At 43.6% G+C, this 20,000-nt stretch overlaps 1 protein-coding gene across 1 annotated transcript in view; it reads left to right on the top strand.

Annotated features, from left to right (window-relative positions):
* Window positions 1-19,495, top strand: part of lrrc52 (leucine rich repeat containing 52) — a 25,624-nt gene extending 6,129 nt beyond the window's left edge. The window contains exon 2 of the mRNA XM_027032197.3: window positions 12,599-19,495. Coding sequence (XP_026887998.1) covers window positions 12,599-12,831 — 233 coding nt within the window. The 3' untranslated portion in view covers window positions 12,832-19,495. The remainder of the gene's footprint in view (window positions 1-12,598) is intronic.
* The last annotated feature ends 505 nt before the right edge of the window (window positions 19,496-20,000 follow it).

The raw sequence follows: 20,000 nt of genomic DNA, 5'->3' as shown, positions 1-20,000 counted from the left end.
CAAAATCACATGTCCTTATGTGCACACCTCCAAAGTCACGCATATAGGCTAATGCATAGAGGTAGCGGTCTGGTCATATGACCAAAAGGTTGTCGAGGGCATCATGTTGTGACCTCCAGATCGTCTGTGTATGGATGCCTTTTGACCTATGGGTCATCGGTTGAACAATCAAGCTTTGCCCTCAATTAATGGAGTCTTGTCTCCTGAGATCGGACTTGAGAGGATGCAGTGAATGGTGCATATGTGTGTGTTTGTGTGTGTCTGTGATTACCTGGCTTTGTGTGCGTGCGTGCGTGTGCGTGATTACCTGGCTTTGTGCGTGCGTGCGTGCGTGCATGCGTGCGTGCATGCGTGTGTGTGTGCGCGTGTGTGTGTGTCTGTGATTACCTGGCTTTGTGTGTGTGTGTGTGTGTCTGTGATTACCTGGCTTTGTGTGTGTGTGTGTGTGTGTGTGTGTGTCAGAGAGAGGGAGAATCAGATTGTTATCTGAGGCACTGAGTGTTGTACCCTCCAGCAAAGCTCTGTCTGGGAGAGGGAAGGACAGAGGTAGAGAGAGAGAGAGAGAGAAAGACAGAAAGAGAGGAAACCATTGTTAAACTCTCATCATGCTACCCTCTTTCTCGCTCTCTCTTGTTATACTCTTTGCCCTTCACCTTTTTTGTACTGTGTGCCTTAGTCTCTTTCCCTGTGCTGAGCCCCAGTCTGAGGCTTAGTAGAGCAGTGGTCTGGTTTTGATGACCACAATGCTGGATGAGGGGTGTGTTGGCGAACTGAGAACCAGATGGGGGGGTGGTGGTTCAGTGTTTAAAATCACGAGATCCATAATTGCACAAAAAACGAAGATGATGTTAAAAAGATCCAAACTATAGACCTAAGATGTTTTCCTGAAGGAAAGCGCAAGTATAGGAGCACAACACGAGCAAATATCAATTCCCCTGGAACCAGCTTTTTTAAATGTGAAACATAATGGTTCATTTCAACTTAACAAACAGTAATCCGTCATTCCTGTCACTCACTCTAAAGTATCATGATGTTTCTGGTATTGACCTCTGTGTAATCTGCCTCAGCTCATTCCCTGCAGTTCCAGACAAAGGTCGCGAGACATAAAATCAACATAATCTTTGTAGTAATAACAGCTATTGTTATTGGTTGTGAGAGGTGAGATATATGTTGTTTTGGCTAAGCCGATAGGTTATAGTGTGGGAAAAGCCCTGTGATAAGAGAACCAATTTTGTCCATGACACTTTTCTGAGGTCTTCCTGCTTTCTCTTATTCCCTAAAGATGGAATTTTCTCTTCAGATGAGCAGTAGTTTTTGCAGATCTTTAAAGCTGGTTCATACATGTTCAAAGAGCCACATAAACTTCTCTGCACTGCAACGCAGAGAACAGAGTCAAGGGTGAGTGTAACATTCAGAAGCACGCACATATAGGTCTCTGTAGACGCCCTGACGTGCACACTTCCAAAATCTGAACTACACACCCAGCGGGGCTGCAAAGGTATGTGTCGGAAAAAGATGATTTGCTGTCTGGTTAGTGTTTGGTGGCTGGTCATGAGACACAAACAATACTTGACCCAAACTAAAAAAAAAAAAAAAAGGAGTTTGAGGATCAACATTCAGAAAGAGTATGGCATTACACACATTTATTTGACCTGTCCTTTAAATATTAGAAGAATAATGAAATCAGCGTTGAAATCTTGCAGAGAGATAGGACAAACCTAGAGTATAGATACTGCTGAGTGTGAGTCTTGTACATTCTGGTGTAGGTGCTGCCCAAGTTACGTTAAAGTATGTTGGCTGACATCCTATCCAGTTTCTGCGTATTGTATATCTGTGCACATGTTTGCAGATATACAGACACAGATCTTCACAGAATCATAAACCAGTCTTAAGTTGGCACATATTGGACCCTGGGAGGTCTGATCAAGGTCCTGTTATCACAGGTCATGTGATCAGAGCAATGCCCTGCTATTCAATTAGTAGTATATGCAACACAATGGCAAGCGACCCATGACACAAGACAAGACAACCACTGCACAAAACCCGCACTAAGCACATCTCCTTAAAAATCACTGAAGGGGAATTAATGTTTTACATGTTTGGGTTATTGCAAATATCTGAACAAGATGACCACTACATTGGGAAATCATCTTGGAGGGAACAGTACACCACTGGGTAAAATTTGCCTGTCAGTATCGTTTCAGTGTGTATGAAGGCGTCGGCACAAAATCGCACATGATGTGCATTTCCAAATGTCAGAACAGAGAGTAACGTAAAGCATTGGACTACAGAGTGGAAGACACAGCCCGGGGGGGTGTCGGTGTGGGGATCTGAGCTCGCTGCAAAACAGCTTTGCACAGTAATTCTCTCCACTGTGCTGCTGTCTGTCTCCAAGTTCCTCATCACTGATATGCAGAGAGGGAGAGTGGGAAAACGTACCCGCCTCCTGCCTCTTAAAGATTAGCATATATACAAATATATAATGGTGATGGGGGGGTTAAAAATAGCAGTGTTTACTGGGCGGCAGGTAACCCTCCTGTGCTCAAAGGTTAACAGTTGAGGCAGAGGAAATGCAAACACAAACAGTGCATCATAGAGTGAGTGTGAGTGTGTGTGTGTGTGCGCGCGCGCCTGTGTGGGTTTGTGTGAGTCTGTGACTGTACTTGTGTATGTCTAAGTGATAGAGTAGTTCAGTGAACATACTCAGGACAGGCATTAGATTTTCCATCTAAGAGGATTTAGTCATAAAGTCATTGGGGCACTTTCATACTCATGAATCACAAGTGACTCCTGCAGTTGTCCTGCAGCTAAATTAAAGAAGCACTTGCTCTTGGATAAACTGCAACTGGATGTTCTTGCATGCATTGCTCCATGCTGGCTTCTGTTTTCTGTGCTGTTTTCCTAACAACAGTATCAGTATCACGTTATGAGAAGTATCAGAATTCCGGAAGTGTCCATTGTCTGCAGTGTAGGTGTGCCGCATGACGATACACATGCGCAGTTGTTTCTCAAACCCAGTAACTCCTTTTGTTTTGTTTTTGTTTTGTGTCCCCGTGACATACACAGACTTATTCAAGTCATTAGGTGATTACCAGGGTTTCCGTAAACAGAGCCAGGTCTGTGATTGAGAATCATGCACTTACACACGCGCGCACGCACACACATCTGACACATCTGCTCAGAGAAATAATGAGACAGCTGTTCTAAGATTAGTTCCCCTTAACCACCCACCTGCTTTATCAGACATGTTTATTAATTAGAAACACATCATTGGTGTGTGGAGACTACAGCCCACCTGGTGCCATGCCCAGTCTGTGCCACCCACCAGCTCCTCATCAGTGGGCACAGGACCACTCTAGGCTGGGTAGTTTTGGGCGGCAGTCTGCTCTTAGCTCAGCAGTGATACCAGATCATACTGGTGCTACACCTACTCCCATGTCAGTTTCACTGCTGTGGTGCGAATGGTAATGCCAACCCAAATAATATCCAATCAGCAATGACCGTGTGGTCAGAAAATGACCAATGATGAACAGGGCAGAGGGTGGCTGACAAACTGCATGGCAACACAGTGTCTACAGTGTGTAAATATATACCTTTAAAATGCACACATAAGAGAGGTGTATCTCATAAAAGGAGCACAGAGAGGTGTGTGTGTGTGCGTGTGTGTGTGTGTGTGTGTGTGTGTGTGTGTGTGTGTGTGTGTGTGTGTGTGTGCGCGTATGACGGAGGTGTAAGGTAGACATTACTAGGAAAGTGGATATAAATGGCATAGCTTTGGATTATAAAAGGCAAAATCTAAACCTAAATCTGCCATCTTTGCTTTACTTGTTTTTTTCCTGTTTTCTCTCTCACACACAAAGAAATGCTAGACTAACACTACAACTTTACAATAATGGTACATTCATATTAATAAACAATATTTAGGACAGGATTGAGCATTATTAAACAGTCCCATGTGCCTAATAATCATTAACCTATGATAGTAATGATTTTAAGTACCTTGATTAATGTACACATAAGGACTTTTCTAATGAGTCCATATAACATAATAAAGATTTTTAAGTGTGTCCAGTGCTACAGTAATGACAACTAAAATAAATATAAATAAATAAATATAAATATATTAAAAATTAATGTGTATTAATTCATGCTTATGTGGTGTCCATTAATGTTCCTGTCTATTAATGAAAAGTGTTACCAAAGGAATTTTGATCTTGACCTGATCATTAAACCAGGTCTCATTTTTAATTTATATGTAAGTGTATAAATATATATGATAAATTGTTAATGATGATAAACATTTGGAAGCATCAAAGCTTGATGCGTACGTGGGTTTACTGACTGGCATGTTGTTCGGGTAAAACAACCAAAGGTTTCTATGCATGCGCCTCTTTTCCCTCTTCAAAGCCTGAGCACATCCCAATCGCTTCTGTTTCAGAGACAGGATTTTTGCAGGTGTGTTCATCCCCCTTCCTCCTGAGCTGTCATGGCAATGCAAACAGCTGCATATGTTAGTAGCACTTCTGGGATTCAAGACAAACAGACCCTTAGAAAAAAGTGTATGCTTAGATCTCCTTAACTAAAAAGTAAGTGGCTCAGCTGTGCTAGGCTAACACTGCTATGGCATGCTCATTAGTAGGGGTGGTGGAACACTCACTCCACTGTACACTCAGCAGTATTGGTACAACGCTTAGGTTATTTCACCGTGTGCATATGTGTGTCCGTGCATATGAGTGTGTTTACCAACTATGCTGAAAACACTGCAGCTAAATCACTTATTCACTCTGGGGATTCATAGAGTTTGGGCTCATTGGAAATACACTTTTTTTTTCTGGACTGAGTAGGCCATTTAAAATCTGAGTTATTCAACATTTCTGCTTGTGCAGGGTTTTTTCCCCAGCTGTAATCCAGATAGGAGTAGCTTGACTCATAAAGACTTCTTTGTTATATTGTAGTCATTCCAAGTAGATGAACTCCATCCTGAAATGTTTATTGCACTTGCTAATAGGAAACAGGAGAAATTCTTCAAAGTGTTTTGTGTTCCATGATATTGTATGACACGAGGGTATAGTCTGGTGGATGCATCTGTTTAAGTGATGGTGAGATTCAGCATTGTCTAACGGCAGCATCAGACTAATTTATCATACCATTTCTCTCAATCAACCCACGGGCCTGCACATGGAGAGTTATATAAGACAGAGTGTTTCAGTGTTATACAGCCATTACAGAGATGATCAGCTCCTGCTGTGGGGATGCAAAATTATTTACCTGATATGAAAGCCTCAGAACCAATGGGAATCAAAAAGGATTAGCAGCGTAATAAGGATGCGGCCATGCCGGCAGACATTTGGTTACTCTAGCAGCAGGTGCAGATGTGGGGAAAAAATGGAGCGAAAGGGAAAAGGAGAAATGGAAGCATGTCTCGTGAGCCTTCCTCAGACGCTGAGCCATCTGTTTACAGTGTTGGCTGCGCAAACATCTTAAGTAGAACACATTTGCTTTGTTTTGTGTCTGTGTGTCTGTCTGTGTGTCTGTCTGTCAAGAGAGAGAAACAGAAAGAGAAAAAACTGTTTAAAATAAGAACCTAAAGCATGGGATGAGTCTACGTGGGTTCCAGAATGCGTGGAAGCCCTCACAGGGTCCCAGTTCCATCACTAGTTCAGGACTGGCGTAACGCTTACTCACACATGTGACACATGTGACACACGCTTACTGACACATGTTTCAACAATTTCAATAGTATGTTGTAATTTCATGGTGGTGTTATTCAAAAATGTTGCAGATACCAGTTGTGAGTCCAGTAATTCCAGATTAACAATGAATTAATTATGAATAGTAATCAATAACTATCATATTCCAACCTCTGTGTATATAAACATGTATCAGTATTTGGATCTTAAAATGTTCACCTGAACAAATGGATGAGAATAAAGGTGTGTGTGTGTGTGGGCGCGCGCGCCTGTTTACATGGGCAGGGCATGGGGCTAGTCATTTGAAGGTGGAATCCCTCACAGGGTGCTCGATTCTTCGTCAGCATTGCCAGAAGAGAGCCCACTCTGTGAGTTCCTAATTACAGCAGCTGACGGCCGCTAAAAGATCCAAGCGGGGCATTGGACTAAAATAGACTCCCCTTCCATTTTTCTACATTTGGCAGACACTCCATTGTGACTTACAGTTTCAATCTTGTTACAGAAGTAAGCATATGTAGTGTTAGGAGTATTGACGAGGGTGTCATATTGGTACAGCGTGGTATACTTGCCCCAACATGGGGTTGAACCGAAGTCCCCGTGACAGAGGCAATGTTGCTACCCGTTATAATGCACCAGAGATGTTCACAAGTCATTTTTTTACGAGTCAGAGTCGAGTCTATAGTTTTTGTTTCATTACTTACAGTTTATAGTCTCATTTATTTATGAGGTTGCTGACGTGCATTCTCAACCGCAGACATGGAAGAGTACCTGAAACCTAATGTTAAATTTACGATGGTCTGCAAACTAACTTTAGATAAAAAGAAAATGGCAATGGGACAGTGGAGCATATAGCTACAAAATATAGAAACTGATCAAATGTGTGGCGCTTTCTAGGAAGAAAAAGGATTTTATTAGCTAGCTAGCTGGCTAAGCATTCGTTTTATTCCAGATACAGACTAGCTAGGATGCTTGCTGCACATAAGATTCGGTGTGTCGTCTTATAAAATTCGACGTCGTTTTGCCAGTGTCGTTTATTTTGATGCTGCATGTAGCACTTCAACTATGTAATGTAAATGTAATGCTACATTTAACATCGGCGTGAGAGCCAGTCAATCAGTAAATCAATACTCTACACGAACGTTTCGGAACTGACAGGCAGAAAATGAGTGATTCGGGATAGATTCTGGTTTTTCAGTCTCAAGTCACAAATCAGTTAAACGAAAGTCCCGGGTTAAGTCACTAACTCGAGTCTCCATCTCTGCATTACACCACCCCTTTCCACTGGATGGAGGTTTGTGCCAGTTTTCACTCCAAGGCCCTGATGAAGTGTCATGCCAAAAAAGCGCCCCTGTCTATACAAAGTAAGCCTGCATACTGCAGACTCTGCAACAAAACCAGACTGTCACTATGTAAATTTTTAATGTCAGTAAGAAAAGGGGAAAAAAACCCCCAAAAAACAACTCGTGTTTCATCAGCACTTTTGTCATTTAATATGCTTTCCACATTATATTGCAAACTCTTCAGAAACTTGTAATAAGATGTAAACGATATGGCCAGCTAAGTGCGGTAATGTAGCACTGCACTGTATGAAACGAAGCATGCTGCATCATTATGAGCTTATTTTCTTGCATCACGCTAGAAAAATTGCAACCCCTGATGGAAAAATCCTTGCAAATAACTTTCAGGTTTCTTTTGGTTCTGAAATGTGTCTTCATAGATGGTAGATGGTGTGTGAATTGTTGATTTATTTAATAGTAGTACAGTGAGTCGTGTGTTAGTGTGTGTTCATGTGTATATCTCCCCTGTGTGTGTGTGTGTGTGTGTGTGTGTGTGTGTGCGTGTGCGTGCGTACGTATGGACTGATGCAGATGAAGCACTTGAAGCTTGCTTAATCCTGCATTTGTATGTAGTGCACCGAAAATCACATCTGACCTCAATTTCACAGGCATACAGAGAAACACCTTGTATATTCAGTTTGTTCTCAAACATAATTGTCCCCATTTGGGAATGTTTCTATACATTTTAAGGGAGCGCCACACAAATTTGCATTAAAATTGACCAAAACACACACATGTCAGAAATGAATGTGTATTAGAGACTGTAGTTTAGAATTGCAGTATTTTGTAAACAGACCACAATTTCCTCTCAAGAAAGGTTTAAAAAAACATTTTGCATTTACATTTACATTTACAGCATTGAGGAGATGCTCTTGTCCATAGTGACAGACAAAAGTGCTTTGTTGTCTCCAAGGAAAAAATTCTTACATTAGGCCAGAGACTAATGACACCACAGAGCTAGAACACCGTCACAGAAAATACACACAATAAAAACACATAAAAGTAACTTTGTTTTCCAAGTGATTTAGTGATTAATCAAGTGTCTTGAAGTGCTTCTTGAAGAGGTAGCTCTTCAGTCTATATGTCTGAAGACAGCACCTGGACGCCAGTACAGAAAAGGGTCTTGAGGCATGTCTTCCCCGTCTCTTGAGGGATGGTGGTTCAAAACGACCTACACTTGAAGTAGGAAGGGTGTGTCATATTGGACAGATTGAGACCTTGGATATTACAGTCTCCATACAGACAAAGCTGTATGAAGAGAGAGAGAGAGAGAGTGTGTGTGTGTGTGTGTGTGTGTGTGTGTGGTAAAAGTGAGGTCAGGTCAGTTTGGAGAGTGCGAGGATTCTGTGACATGGCCCATTCTGGAGCTGCCTGGACTACTGTGCACTTCTGATGGGTAGGGCAGACCTAAACAATCTCGGTCCTTTTTAGGGCGGATTTGATGAAGGCACCCCATGCTACTTGTGTACTGGTGTGAGAGAGGGCCTGAATCTTCACATAGGCAGACTCCAGTGTTCTTTTCGCTGACTCGGGCCTGAAGCCACCCCAGTGTAACCCGTGCCCGTGTGCCCTCTATCCAGATGGTTGCACTGATATTGTCCCCAAACAGTGGTCATAAAAGACTTTGGCTTTTACCCCCACTGTACCCCACCGCACTCCACTCTTCCTGGCTTGGCGTTCACTTAAGCCTTGGGTTCAAACCCTCACTATACTCCATTTTAAATACTTCAAATGCCATAAATGCTCCATCATGCGCACTAAGAACAGAACTGCTTTTAATCTAAGAATGTAATCAAATTGGCCTCAAGTGAACCGATGTGGATATGTCACTAACAGCTGAATGCATTATCAGGTTTATGAAGCTGTTTGGGTCCATTTGGGTCATTGGATTAATTGAGGCCTGTCCGCAGTAAAATATTATGATCAACGGTGCTCCGTCAAGCCAGTGAAAGTCAGCCAAAGACACACATGCTACTGAATATATTACTATACAGATACTGACCATTTTATTTGCAGCACCTGGCCTGAACATGTGCTTCATACTTAACAGTGAGAGACTATAGGTCATGACCCCATGACCATTGTTCGATGGCCAGTGACCACAGAAACAGTGTTGACAGGACGGCTTTGGGTGGCAAACCATTCTCAATGCACAAGCACAACTCCCATTATCATATTACTGCCCTGAGAGAGTTGAGGAGCAATATCCCATTGGCAGTTGTCCCTGTGGTCAGAAGCTACTGATGATAAATGGTGTGGTGGGCTGCTGACCACATATGCATGGCGTCCATCACATGGGCTACAGTCTGTAAAGTGTAGCAATAAAATAAAATAACATATATTTTATTTTAATATATTTTATATACATCATATCATTTATGCCCTGCAGAATTATGGCAGTATATATATATATATATATATATATATATATATATATATATATATATATATATATATATATATATATATATGAGAGAGAGAGAGAGAGAGAGAGATTATATATATCTATCTATATATAGATAGATAGATAGATAGATAGATAGATAGATAGATAGATAGATATGCATGCGCGCACACAGACACAGAGCCTACTATATTAGATACACCTTGCTAGTACTGGGTTAGATCCTCTTTTTACTTCAGAACAGCCTTAATTCTTTGTGGCATAGATTCAGCAAGGTGCTGAAAACATTCCTTGGAGATTTTGGTTCATGATGGCATCATGCAGTTGCTGCAGATTTGTCGGCTGTACATCCACGATGTGAATCTCTCATTCCACAACATCCCAGAGGTGCTCAATTGGATTGAGATCTGGTGATTTGTGGAGGCCATTTGAGAGCAGTGAACTCAACATCATGTTCAAGAAACCTGTTTGAGATGATTTGAGCTTTGGGACATGGCACAATATTCTGCTGGCATTATCCATCAGAAGATGGGTACACTGTCATCTTAAAGGGATGGACATGGTCAGCATCAATGCTCAGGCAGGCTGTGGTGTTTAATCAATATGCTCAATTGGTATTAAGGGACCAAAAAAGGGGCAAGAAAATATCCTCCACACTACACCACCTCCACCACCCTAAACCATTGTTGCAAGGCAGGATGGATCCATGCTTTGATGCTGTTTGCCAAATTCTGACCCTAACATCTGTATGTCGTAGCAGAAATCGAGTCTTATAAGACTTGGCAACATTTTTCCAAACTTCTTGTCCAGTTGTTGCCTAGTTGCCTGTTCTTAGCTGCCAGGAGTAGCTCCCAGTGTAGTCTTCTGACGTTGTAGCCCATCTTCTGCGTACTTCGGTTGTAACGAGTGGTTATTTGAGTTACTGTTGCCTTTCTATCAGCTCGAACCAGGCCATTCTCCTCTGACCTCTGGCATCAACAAGACATTTTTTGCCAGAGAACTACCGCTCATTGGATATTTTCTCTTTTTTGGACCATCCTCTGTAAACCCTAGAGATTGTTGTAGATTTCTAGGGCTTACAGTAGATCATCAGTTTCTGAAAAACTCATGAATAACCGTACCACTTTCAGTGTTACTTTAAATCACCTTTCTTCTCCATCCTGATGCTCGGCTTGAACTTCAGCAGGTCGTCTGGACCAGGTCTACATGCTTAAATGCATTGAGTGGCTGTCATGTGATTGGTGGATTAGATATTTGCAGTTGAATAGGTATACCTAATAAAGTGATTTTTGAGTGTATAAATATGACACTCAGTTCTGTAGTCTAATGGCCAAAAGTGATGCACTTTTTCCACTTTGTAATGAACTGATACCAGAGAAACTGAGGCTGTGCTCCAATTGAACCTCCACTGCACTGCACAGGGTATGAAGGCCACTTACTCTATGCCCTTTATAGTGTGCTCAACATCAAATAGGGAGCCATTTCATATTCAGCCTCTCATTCCCCAACTCGGTATATAACCTTCTGCCATGTCTGTATCCATTGTTAAGGATGTACTGACATGCATGTATTTTAAATTGCTAGGGTTCCTCTGTTTTTGTTGCTCTGTGCAGTGGGTGTGGTGTGGTGTGTGAGCTGGGTAAGAGAACTAGCAGGGAGTTGTGTGTCCCTGAGGACGAAGGCAAGAGAGACCGTAATCATCGTTCTAACCTGCGTAATGGAACACGGCTAATTTTGCCTGTTTGAGACCTGTTTGGGACATGTCTGATCCCTTGAATGACCAGGCTGCTCCTTTCTGTTTGTTAGGTTTGTGAGTGTATGTGTGTGCGTGTTTGTCTGTGTGTGTGAGTGTGTGCGCATATAACACATAAGGCTAGACTCTATGAAGGTTTGATTTATATTTACATTTATAGCATATATATGTTACGATTATAAAGTCAGGATGAGTGATCAGTCTGATGTGTTTGAAGAACCTGGGACTTGGAGCTAAGGGATTGTTTTGTTGTTAGTGTTACATGAACAGCATCTGTGGCAGCAATCTATGGTAAAATGTACAGTAAATGACAACACATGAGCTATATATATTAGGCATGTCTATGCAAACATAAACATTCACCCATGTTTTAATTGCAGTTTGTCCTGTGTCTACCTCAGCCCTAAGACTGACCAGGCTGACCCATAGATTATTAATGAGCCTCCTCTCCTCTCTCTCGTCCCAAGTGTTTCTGCTGTATTGGGAAATGAATGCTGTTTGATTGGCACCATTTATTAGAGTTATATATCAAGGAGAGGGCCCAGTCCCTGTCAGACTATCTATTGATATCTACAAAGAAGAGAGAGCAAAGATTAATTTATCTCCTCCAACCCTCTCTCTCTCTCTCTCTCTCTCTCTCTCTCTCTCTCTCTCTCTGTTGATATCAGAGATAAGCTGGACTCTTTGTGTGTGAGTGAGACACTGATCTTTCTGTCAGAGTGATATGTAGAGCTGACAGGCTTTGCTGGGCTCAGGCTCTGAGAAAGGGATGATGGTCTCTGACCTGTATTTTTGTGTGTGTGTGTCATCCGTCGTCCAGGGGGTTGGGGGAGAGAGAAACTGACTAAGGAACAAACCAGCATATGCTGCAGTTTAGTTATAAAGTAGCAAAAACATGATATTGGCAGGAAAAGAACAGCCTTTCAGCTGTACTCGTGCTTGTAATCTTTACGTGTTCGATCAGACAGTTATTCGTCTCTGCCTGCCTGGCAAAAACTCACAGGTGCGGGCAGTTCCATTAAAGTGGTACTGGCATGACCCTTAACAATTCATTATAATCAAATTAATTGAGCAACCACACACCCCCATATACACACAAATGCACACTATATGTGAATAGTTTAAAATTATTAGAGTTTAAGTGTAAATATCAATTGTGTATGCATGTTATCTTATGTTTCAGAATTTAAAATTTTACTTTCTTGTATTATTTATTTATTTAATTTGGGGTACATGTCTTCCCTCTTATAGGAGGCCCTCATTGATTCATGAAATGTGTCACTAACAAATTACCACAGGTCCTCCAAAGGGGGGTCTTGGTGGCGGGGGAGAAAAAAATCAAACTAATTAAATTAAAGAGACTTTGCTTTGTTCTTTCTCCTACCCCTTCCCACAATTCTCTCCTTCTGCCCAGACGAGGGTCAGACAGTGTGCCACAGCCCAGAGGCGATGCAGGGCCGGCGCCTGGCCGAGCTGGGGAAGCAGCTACGCGCCGACTGTCACCGGGGTCTCGACTACTGGGACTACCTGTTCTTCACCGTCGTTGGCTTCATCATCTTCTCGGCGGGAACCATCGCCGCGTGGGTGATGGGCGTGTTCATGGTGCTCTGTGAGCACTACAAAAAGAGCAATGACGAGGACAACTGAGCCACCCTCTGCCACCGTCCAGGGCAGCGGGAACAACCATGGCAACGGGGACCTAAGTTTGTCTTGTGCGGTGGTGGTGGGGGGGGCAACTTTGGTGACTGCAACAAATCCCCCCTCAGCACCCTGAGCGCAGTGACACACAGACGATGATTAACAAGAGAGACATGAAGGGGATTTGAACTGGGGTTAGGGAGTGTGGAGGAGGACAATAGTAAACCATGCACAGAGAACGCTGGGGTTTGGAGTTTTTATGATGAAGTGCACCTTAAAAATGTCTCAATTTAGAAGTTATTGATATAGAAAGAGTAACAGAGAAATTATAGTTAAGTATAGATATTGAGGACTGGGCATTTCTTTTCTAGGGGGCTGTGTTGAGTTAATTACCAAGTATTATTAAGGAGTCGTTGGAGCCTATAACTGAGTAGTAGTAGACTAAACCCAGGCACTGTGTGTATTTGTGCTTGTGAGGTTTCACACACAATGACAGAACTGTAAGGAGTTAAAATGGATCCTATCGAGGTTGAACATGGCTAAAAGACAGACAGACAGAGAAAAACGGACGGAGAGAGAGAGAGAGAGACGAAGAGAAAGAGAGAGGGCCAGAGTTTGATCATTTCCCTTTCAACATCTTGAAACTGAGTGGAGTCAATCGCTAATTAATGATACTCGCATAAACACACGATCACATAACACACTCAAATATACATGCACTCGCACAAACACAAACTGTGTGTGTCTCTCTCTCTCACACACACACACACACACACACACACACACACGAGGGAGTGATGTCAAGGGATACACCTCTGTCAGGTCTCCGGACAGAGGGCGGGGAAGAGGGTTGCTATGAACGACCTACACAGGAAAACAAATGAAGAGGAGAAGGAGGAAGCATGCACTGGACGATCTGCTGCTGAGACTTTGGTTTGTGCTGGGGGGGGGCTGATTGATTAAGTAGATTTATTGATTGATTGACTGGATTAGTCAGGATACACCTGATCTCAGTGAGCCTGTATGCACTGTAACCGTAAGCCTTACACACACAACGTAACCCATCCAGCAATATAGCACACCTGCACAGGTGGCACTGAGAGCAATAGTGTGTGTTTATGTGCATCTCTGTGTGTCTGTGTGTGTGTGTGTGTGTGTGTGTGTGTGTGTGTGTGTATGTATGTGTGTGTGTGTGTGTGTGTGTGTGTGTGTGTGTGTGTGTGTGTGTGTGTGTGTGTATGTGTGTGTGTGTGTGTGTGTGTGTGTGTATGTATGTGTGCGCGTGTGCATGTTTGCACGCTAAGAGATGAAGGAAATCTAAGTCTTTTCATCATGTAGTTTGGACAGTTCTTTCCTCTCAGCACCTCATAACCCTGCAGGGCCTAGCTGACGTCTCTGGCCCTGCGCGCCCTTGGCCAGCTTGTTTGTGAGCGCCTGAATCGGAGTGTGGCAGTTTTGAAACCGTACACCTGAACTTCCTTTATGAGCTGTTTCAGCATGCGTATCTCACATATATGCGTATCATCTTATATCGGTCATTCTTTTCAAATCTGCCTCCACCTGTTACCTTACACTCAATGCCACTGGCTTGCAAAGTGATGGGACTGAATCATACTCTGAGAGTCTGTGTGTTTACCCTCTTTGCCTGAGTTAGCTCTAAGACCTCTGGGGTGATAGCGGTTACCCCTTAGCTCTTTTCTCACTGATTCAGATCTGTTGTCTCTTCGTCCTCCCCCCCATCACTCGTCTAGCCTCTCCTCCTCTCCTCCTACCTCTGTCGCTGACTGGGGTGGTTTCATGTTTCAGGTCACGTGGCGGTGTCGTCATGTCAACAGTGTTGGGGTTTTGAGCACGCTTAGAAGTGTTAACCCCTCCTAGGACAGATGGCGTATTAATACCAAGTATTAAAGGGGAAAAGAGATCACGGGGGTTTTAAGGGTGTGTACTACTGATGGTGGTCTGTGTGTCTGTGCATGCTGTGGTTTAGATGTGTCCATAAATAACACTAAAGTGTAAAGTGCACGCATGGCACATGGGGAAATTGATCTGGCTGTTGCAACCTTGAAGGCATTAAGTAGATGCACAGGAAAGGTGGTTAAATTTTTACAGTTCTGTCTGCGTGACTGTGTGTGTGTGAGAGAGAGAGGGAAAGAGACGTCACTGTCTACTATGACCTTTAAAAACAAGCTTCCATGTCCATGTCATTGCCCTTTGGAATGCAGACAGTAGGAGGGGTTAGGACAGTTACTGTTCTACTCCTCTATAAATATTAATGTTCAATTGTCCGGCAGACAGAAGAGAGGACATCTTGTCATCTGCTAGCCAGGTGCAGTTCAATAATAACCATACATTAGTTATCACTACTGCAGCCTACAGATCTTCCAGAATAATTAACTTCTGTACTTTAGCCAAAAGCTTGGCACCTATAGTGGAGTGTGTGTGTGTGTGTGTTACAGGGGAGGGGGGGTGGGGTTATGAGCTAAACCACCCCAGATAACAATGCAGGAAAGGTGGCCTGTGGTACAGAAATCTGCTCTTGGAATGCAGATTCATGCGCGCACACACACACCCCCCCACCTGTGTGAGATAACGAATGTATCTCCACTTTTTAGCTTGGGCTAAAGTGTCTCATTGTAAACAGAACGCAGGATAGGGTAGAGAAAACTATATCTTACAGGTCCCTGTATATTTGACAGAACATTTAAGGGGACCAGTGCTAACCCTGGGAACACTGAAGAAGAAAAACATTTTTGCCTCCTCACCCTCTTCTCATCTCTGCTGATAACTGTAGCCTACCCTGCACTTTGTCTCTCAGGACTGTCAGTAGATACAAAAGGTATCAGTAGTATCAAATGTTCAGAGTTAGAACTACTGCTAATTTGCTCTTGGTTAAATTGTATTTGAGTTGGTTTTTTAAGAGTGGGGAACCCTGCATCATGGCTGTGGTTGAGGGACTTTTGGAGCTATTGTAGGAGTCCTCAGTGTAATTCTACACTGTGTTGTTTTAGCTGTGGGTCGCAGTACAGCGCGGCTGTAGGTTTCAGCTGTGGGTCGCAGTACAGCGCAGCTGTAGGTTTGAGGGATCGATTTCTTTCTTTCTTTTTCTTTTTTTTTTTGGTCTGAAGCAGCGTGTTCATCTTGCATCATCTTCTCTTCTCTTCTGTGTGACACATTAATATACCAATGGCCTCATTAACATCTACTGTGTTCACTGGAGTCCAGCTGGACACAAATGAACAGTGTAGGAGGAATTTGACCCCCGGGATGTCGAGGGGGGTGTTCCCCCTTCTGTCTCCATCCTCTCTAATTAATTCTTCCCCTTCTCTCCTGGTCTCTCCCTTTCTCTCTAACTCCTTCCTCCACTCTCCGTTTTTCTGCAGTGGTGGAGTGTGCAAGGGGAACAAAGTAACAGCCATAAAAGCCTCTCTCTCCCTCTCTCCCTCTCTCTCTCTCTCTCTCTCTCTCTCTCTCTCTCTCTCTCTCTCTCTCTCTCTCTCTCTCTCTCTCTCTAAATCAATGGGCTAAATCACAGTGGATGTCAGTCCTCCTCCTGAGATGTGGGCTCTGTAGTCAGGACTCATGATGCGGCTGTCTGGTAAACTAAACATGCGCTGCATTGTCGCTGTGTGGACGTCCAGTGGATGCATCTTAAGCAGCCCGTGGTTGCCTATTTATGTCTCATATCCTTCTGACACATTTTGCGAGAATTGGTTCAAGAGAATCTGTTGTTAACAGGCACATCTGCTGTTCTGCACTGCACCTAAACCCACAGTTTAATGACGAATGCTGAACGCTGGCCTTTTACTGCACAAGAGCTATTAAACAAACAAAAAGTTGTTTGGAAGAGAGAGCTCAGTTGCTGCTGATAGAAACTGTGTGCCCAGACCTTCGCAGTGGTACGGAACAGCAGTCCTGTGCTCAGAAAGCCAGGGTGTCCTCCAACGCTCTTCCTCCATACCGTGTTACATCACGATTCCAGCACTTTCTTTAGGCCCACAGAAATATCTGTTGATTTTGTTCTGGGGTTCTGCAACCATTATCTGTCTTTTGCACATAGCCAGAGTAACTGTGAAGGAGGGTGGAGTTCAGTGCTTAATGTTTCAGCTTCTCTCACTGAGATGGGCCATTCTGCTCGCTGTGTTCCTGACGCGATAGGTGATCTGGGGCAGTGATGCCAGTCAGGATCCGAGGAATCTGTAGAGCGATCTAAGGTCTGTTGGACACAGTGCCACAGAGTGCGCGGGGGATCGCAAGGATGTTTAGGGTAGTTCGATCATCCACTATTGCGCGCACACACACACACACACACACACACACACACACAGAGGAGGGAGAGGGGGAATGGATGAAAAGGGGCTGCGGTGAGACAGTAGCTTAAATGCAGGAAGCTGAAGCCCTTGGAGAAAGCTGGCAAATGCACATTCACGCCAACCACCCAGCTGAATGATGTCACCCCACCCCTTCACCATGACAAAGGGAAAACTATGACTGCTTCATCCTTCACCCTCTGTCCCCCCCCCCCCCCCCCCCTCACTCTTGGTCTCTCTCACTTTCCCCAAGTGCCCTCCCTTTCTTCTTGCGTTCGCTAGGCTGCAGTAGGAGGGCGGCCGGGACGCGACGTCTGAAACGGCTCTAGAGAGACTCTGCTCACGCCAAAGCTGCAAATGCAGAGTGCTGCTCCCTCACACCCAGAGCTACACGCAGGAGCTGCACGCTCACACCCAGAGCTGCACGCTCACACCCAGAGCTGCTTACCTATCTAACCCACAGCTGCACGCTCACACCCAGAGCTGCACGCTGGAGATGTCCGCTCACACCCAGAGCTGCTTATCTGACCCACAGCTGGATGCTCACACCCAGAGCTGCACGCTCACACTCAGAGTTCGTGAGCCATCAGTTGCCTTGCCTGGCCACCACAATAATACAAATCTAATGAAACTATACTAGGAGTAATCTGGATTACTTTCCACCCTCGGAAAGAAATGTTCCGGGTTGGGCAGGCTGGGAGTGGGTGTACACTATATCAGATATGCACTATAGATTCAAAAAGAAGGAATGAGACATGACTGTACAGTGTGTCACTCATAATGTCAAATTGTAATGTATTGTGTGTACATGAAGGATGTAATATGTTTAAAAAATGTGCTTGCAGCAGCATAACATGGGCGCATGCATGTCCTCACATGCAGGAGCATGCCATAACCAATTAGTTCCCATTTTACTGAGCTGTGACAGAAGTCAGAGATCAGCACTGTTGATCAGTAGTGAAAGAAAAGTACGATATAGCCTTCTGTCTTGCGTGCGTACGTGTGTGTGTGTGTGTGTGTGTGTGTGTGTGAGAAAGATGTATGTCGGCTGCTACATGTTCAACAGGGAATTAACGTGCATCTCTGAGACAGCTGTCTGCTCTTTATGTAAGGGGTGACTCACAGAATCACACAGGGGCCCAAGAGGGCCCTGACCTATTTATGGGCCCCAATCCGGTAACAGTACACTGGTCATATAGAGTCTTAAAACACACACACACACACACACACACACACAAATATCATTGTCTTTTTATTGATTTTATACTGCTTGATTTGTGTATGTGGGACAGTGATATCAGGGGATAACAGTATTTAGGATATACTGTCCTTCAGCAGGGAGTCTGTAAGAATACAGGCATAAGTGGTAGTGTAGGTCACCTCTGGTTACAGGGCAGGTCAGAAAATGTACGCGTGTGTGTGGGCATTTGATGCACTGTACGACTGTGTGTATGTTTGTGTGTGTATGTTTGTGTGAAACTGGGTTCTTTAAGCGGTTGTATGTGTGTAGGCTGGTTTTCATATGATACCTTCAAGTCCATTAACTGTTGAAGACAATGAACCTCAAATTCACTGTCTCACATATCAAAAAACCCAATTTCAATCGTATAGGCAATACACGCGTATATACCTATACACACTTAACACACATCGCTGTCATTCTTCTGCTAGTAGTTAGTTGCCCAGTGTGGCACATACACCATTCCTCTGATCACGCCTCAAACATTTGTCATCTTGAAAGAACCCCCATCGCCAAAAAGTCTGCAGAATGGGAGGCCCCATTCTGAACCAGCATGAACGCAGGCTGGTGGGTACTGGGACCAGTCCTGTCACACTGGGAATTCCTCCTGTCTGAATGATTAAACTGGGAGAGGACGTCCACGTCACAAATCCCGGGTTCCCAGCAAGCAGGATAAGCCAGATTTTCCTCAATGAATAAAAGTCTTGAGCTTCATTTCTGAACGGAGCTCTGTCTACCAAAAGAAAACGTAGTAACTTATATTAAGTACTGTATGTCTTTTACTATTAATTATAATGTTTATGCAATTAGGTTTTGTTTGTTTGTTTGTTTGTTTGTTTGTTTGTTTTCTGTTGTATGTTTCATATTCTGATCTGGACGCTCACCTTTGTCAGCACTGAATGAGAGCAGCAGAGCGATTATTCAGTGGGGGGAGGGGCTACGCAGGGTGGCTCAGGTGCGAAAGTGAGGGTGTGGCAAAACGAACGAGCCACTGTGCGTGCGAGTGTGCAAACTCAGCAAAACTGTGTGTGTGTGTTTGTGTGTGCTGCTCACTTGCCCATGCATTCTGCACTGAAGCCTGCCAACTTTATACTCAGTCCCAGCAATAAAGGTTGTCAGAGTGGAAGTGGAGTCCTGTGTTTTTATTGTTGCATATAATACCTTCTTTTGGTTTCAAGGAAAATGTTTTCAAGGAAAATCACATTTTTCCATTCCACAGATGTGAAAGTTAACAAAAATATGTTGCTTTGCTCAACCTAACAGCACTTATCTCGAAGAAAGAACATTGCGTTTACTTTTGTCACGTGATGGCAGAAACAATAGGTGCTATTGTATGTGAGATGATTGAACAGCCCATGTGATCATTATGTCAGTGATAACTCCAGCATGCGGTTAGCATGGTGATAATTGGTGGGCATAACTTACTTAGATTTTTGACCAAACTATTACCTTAATTCTAAGTGATGCATTTTATGCCTAATGAGAACACACACACACACATATACATGCACTAGGCATTGTGTGCATGTCATCAGACTGATTTTCATCATCGTAAGACTGAGAAGAGGATGGTACACACATATATATTTCAATAGTATACCCCCACACAAATATGCTACTTATTTGTTAAG

This window comes from Electrophorus electricus, chromosome 7 (assembly GCF_041902795.1).
Source record: "Electrophorus electricus isolate QZ-2024a chromosome 7, ASM4190279v1, whole genome shotgun sequence".
NCBI lineage: Eukaryota > Metazoa > Chordata > Actinopteri > Gymnotiformes > Gymnotidae > Electrophorus > Electrophorus electricus.
Note: the sequence above shows the minus strand (reverse complement) of the source record. Positions and strands in the feature narration are given on the sequence as shown.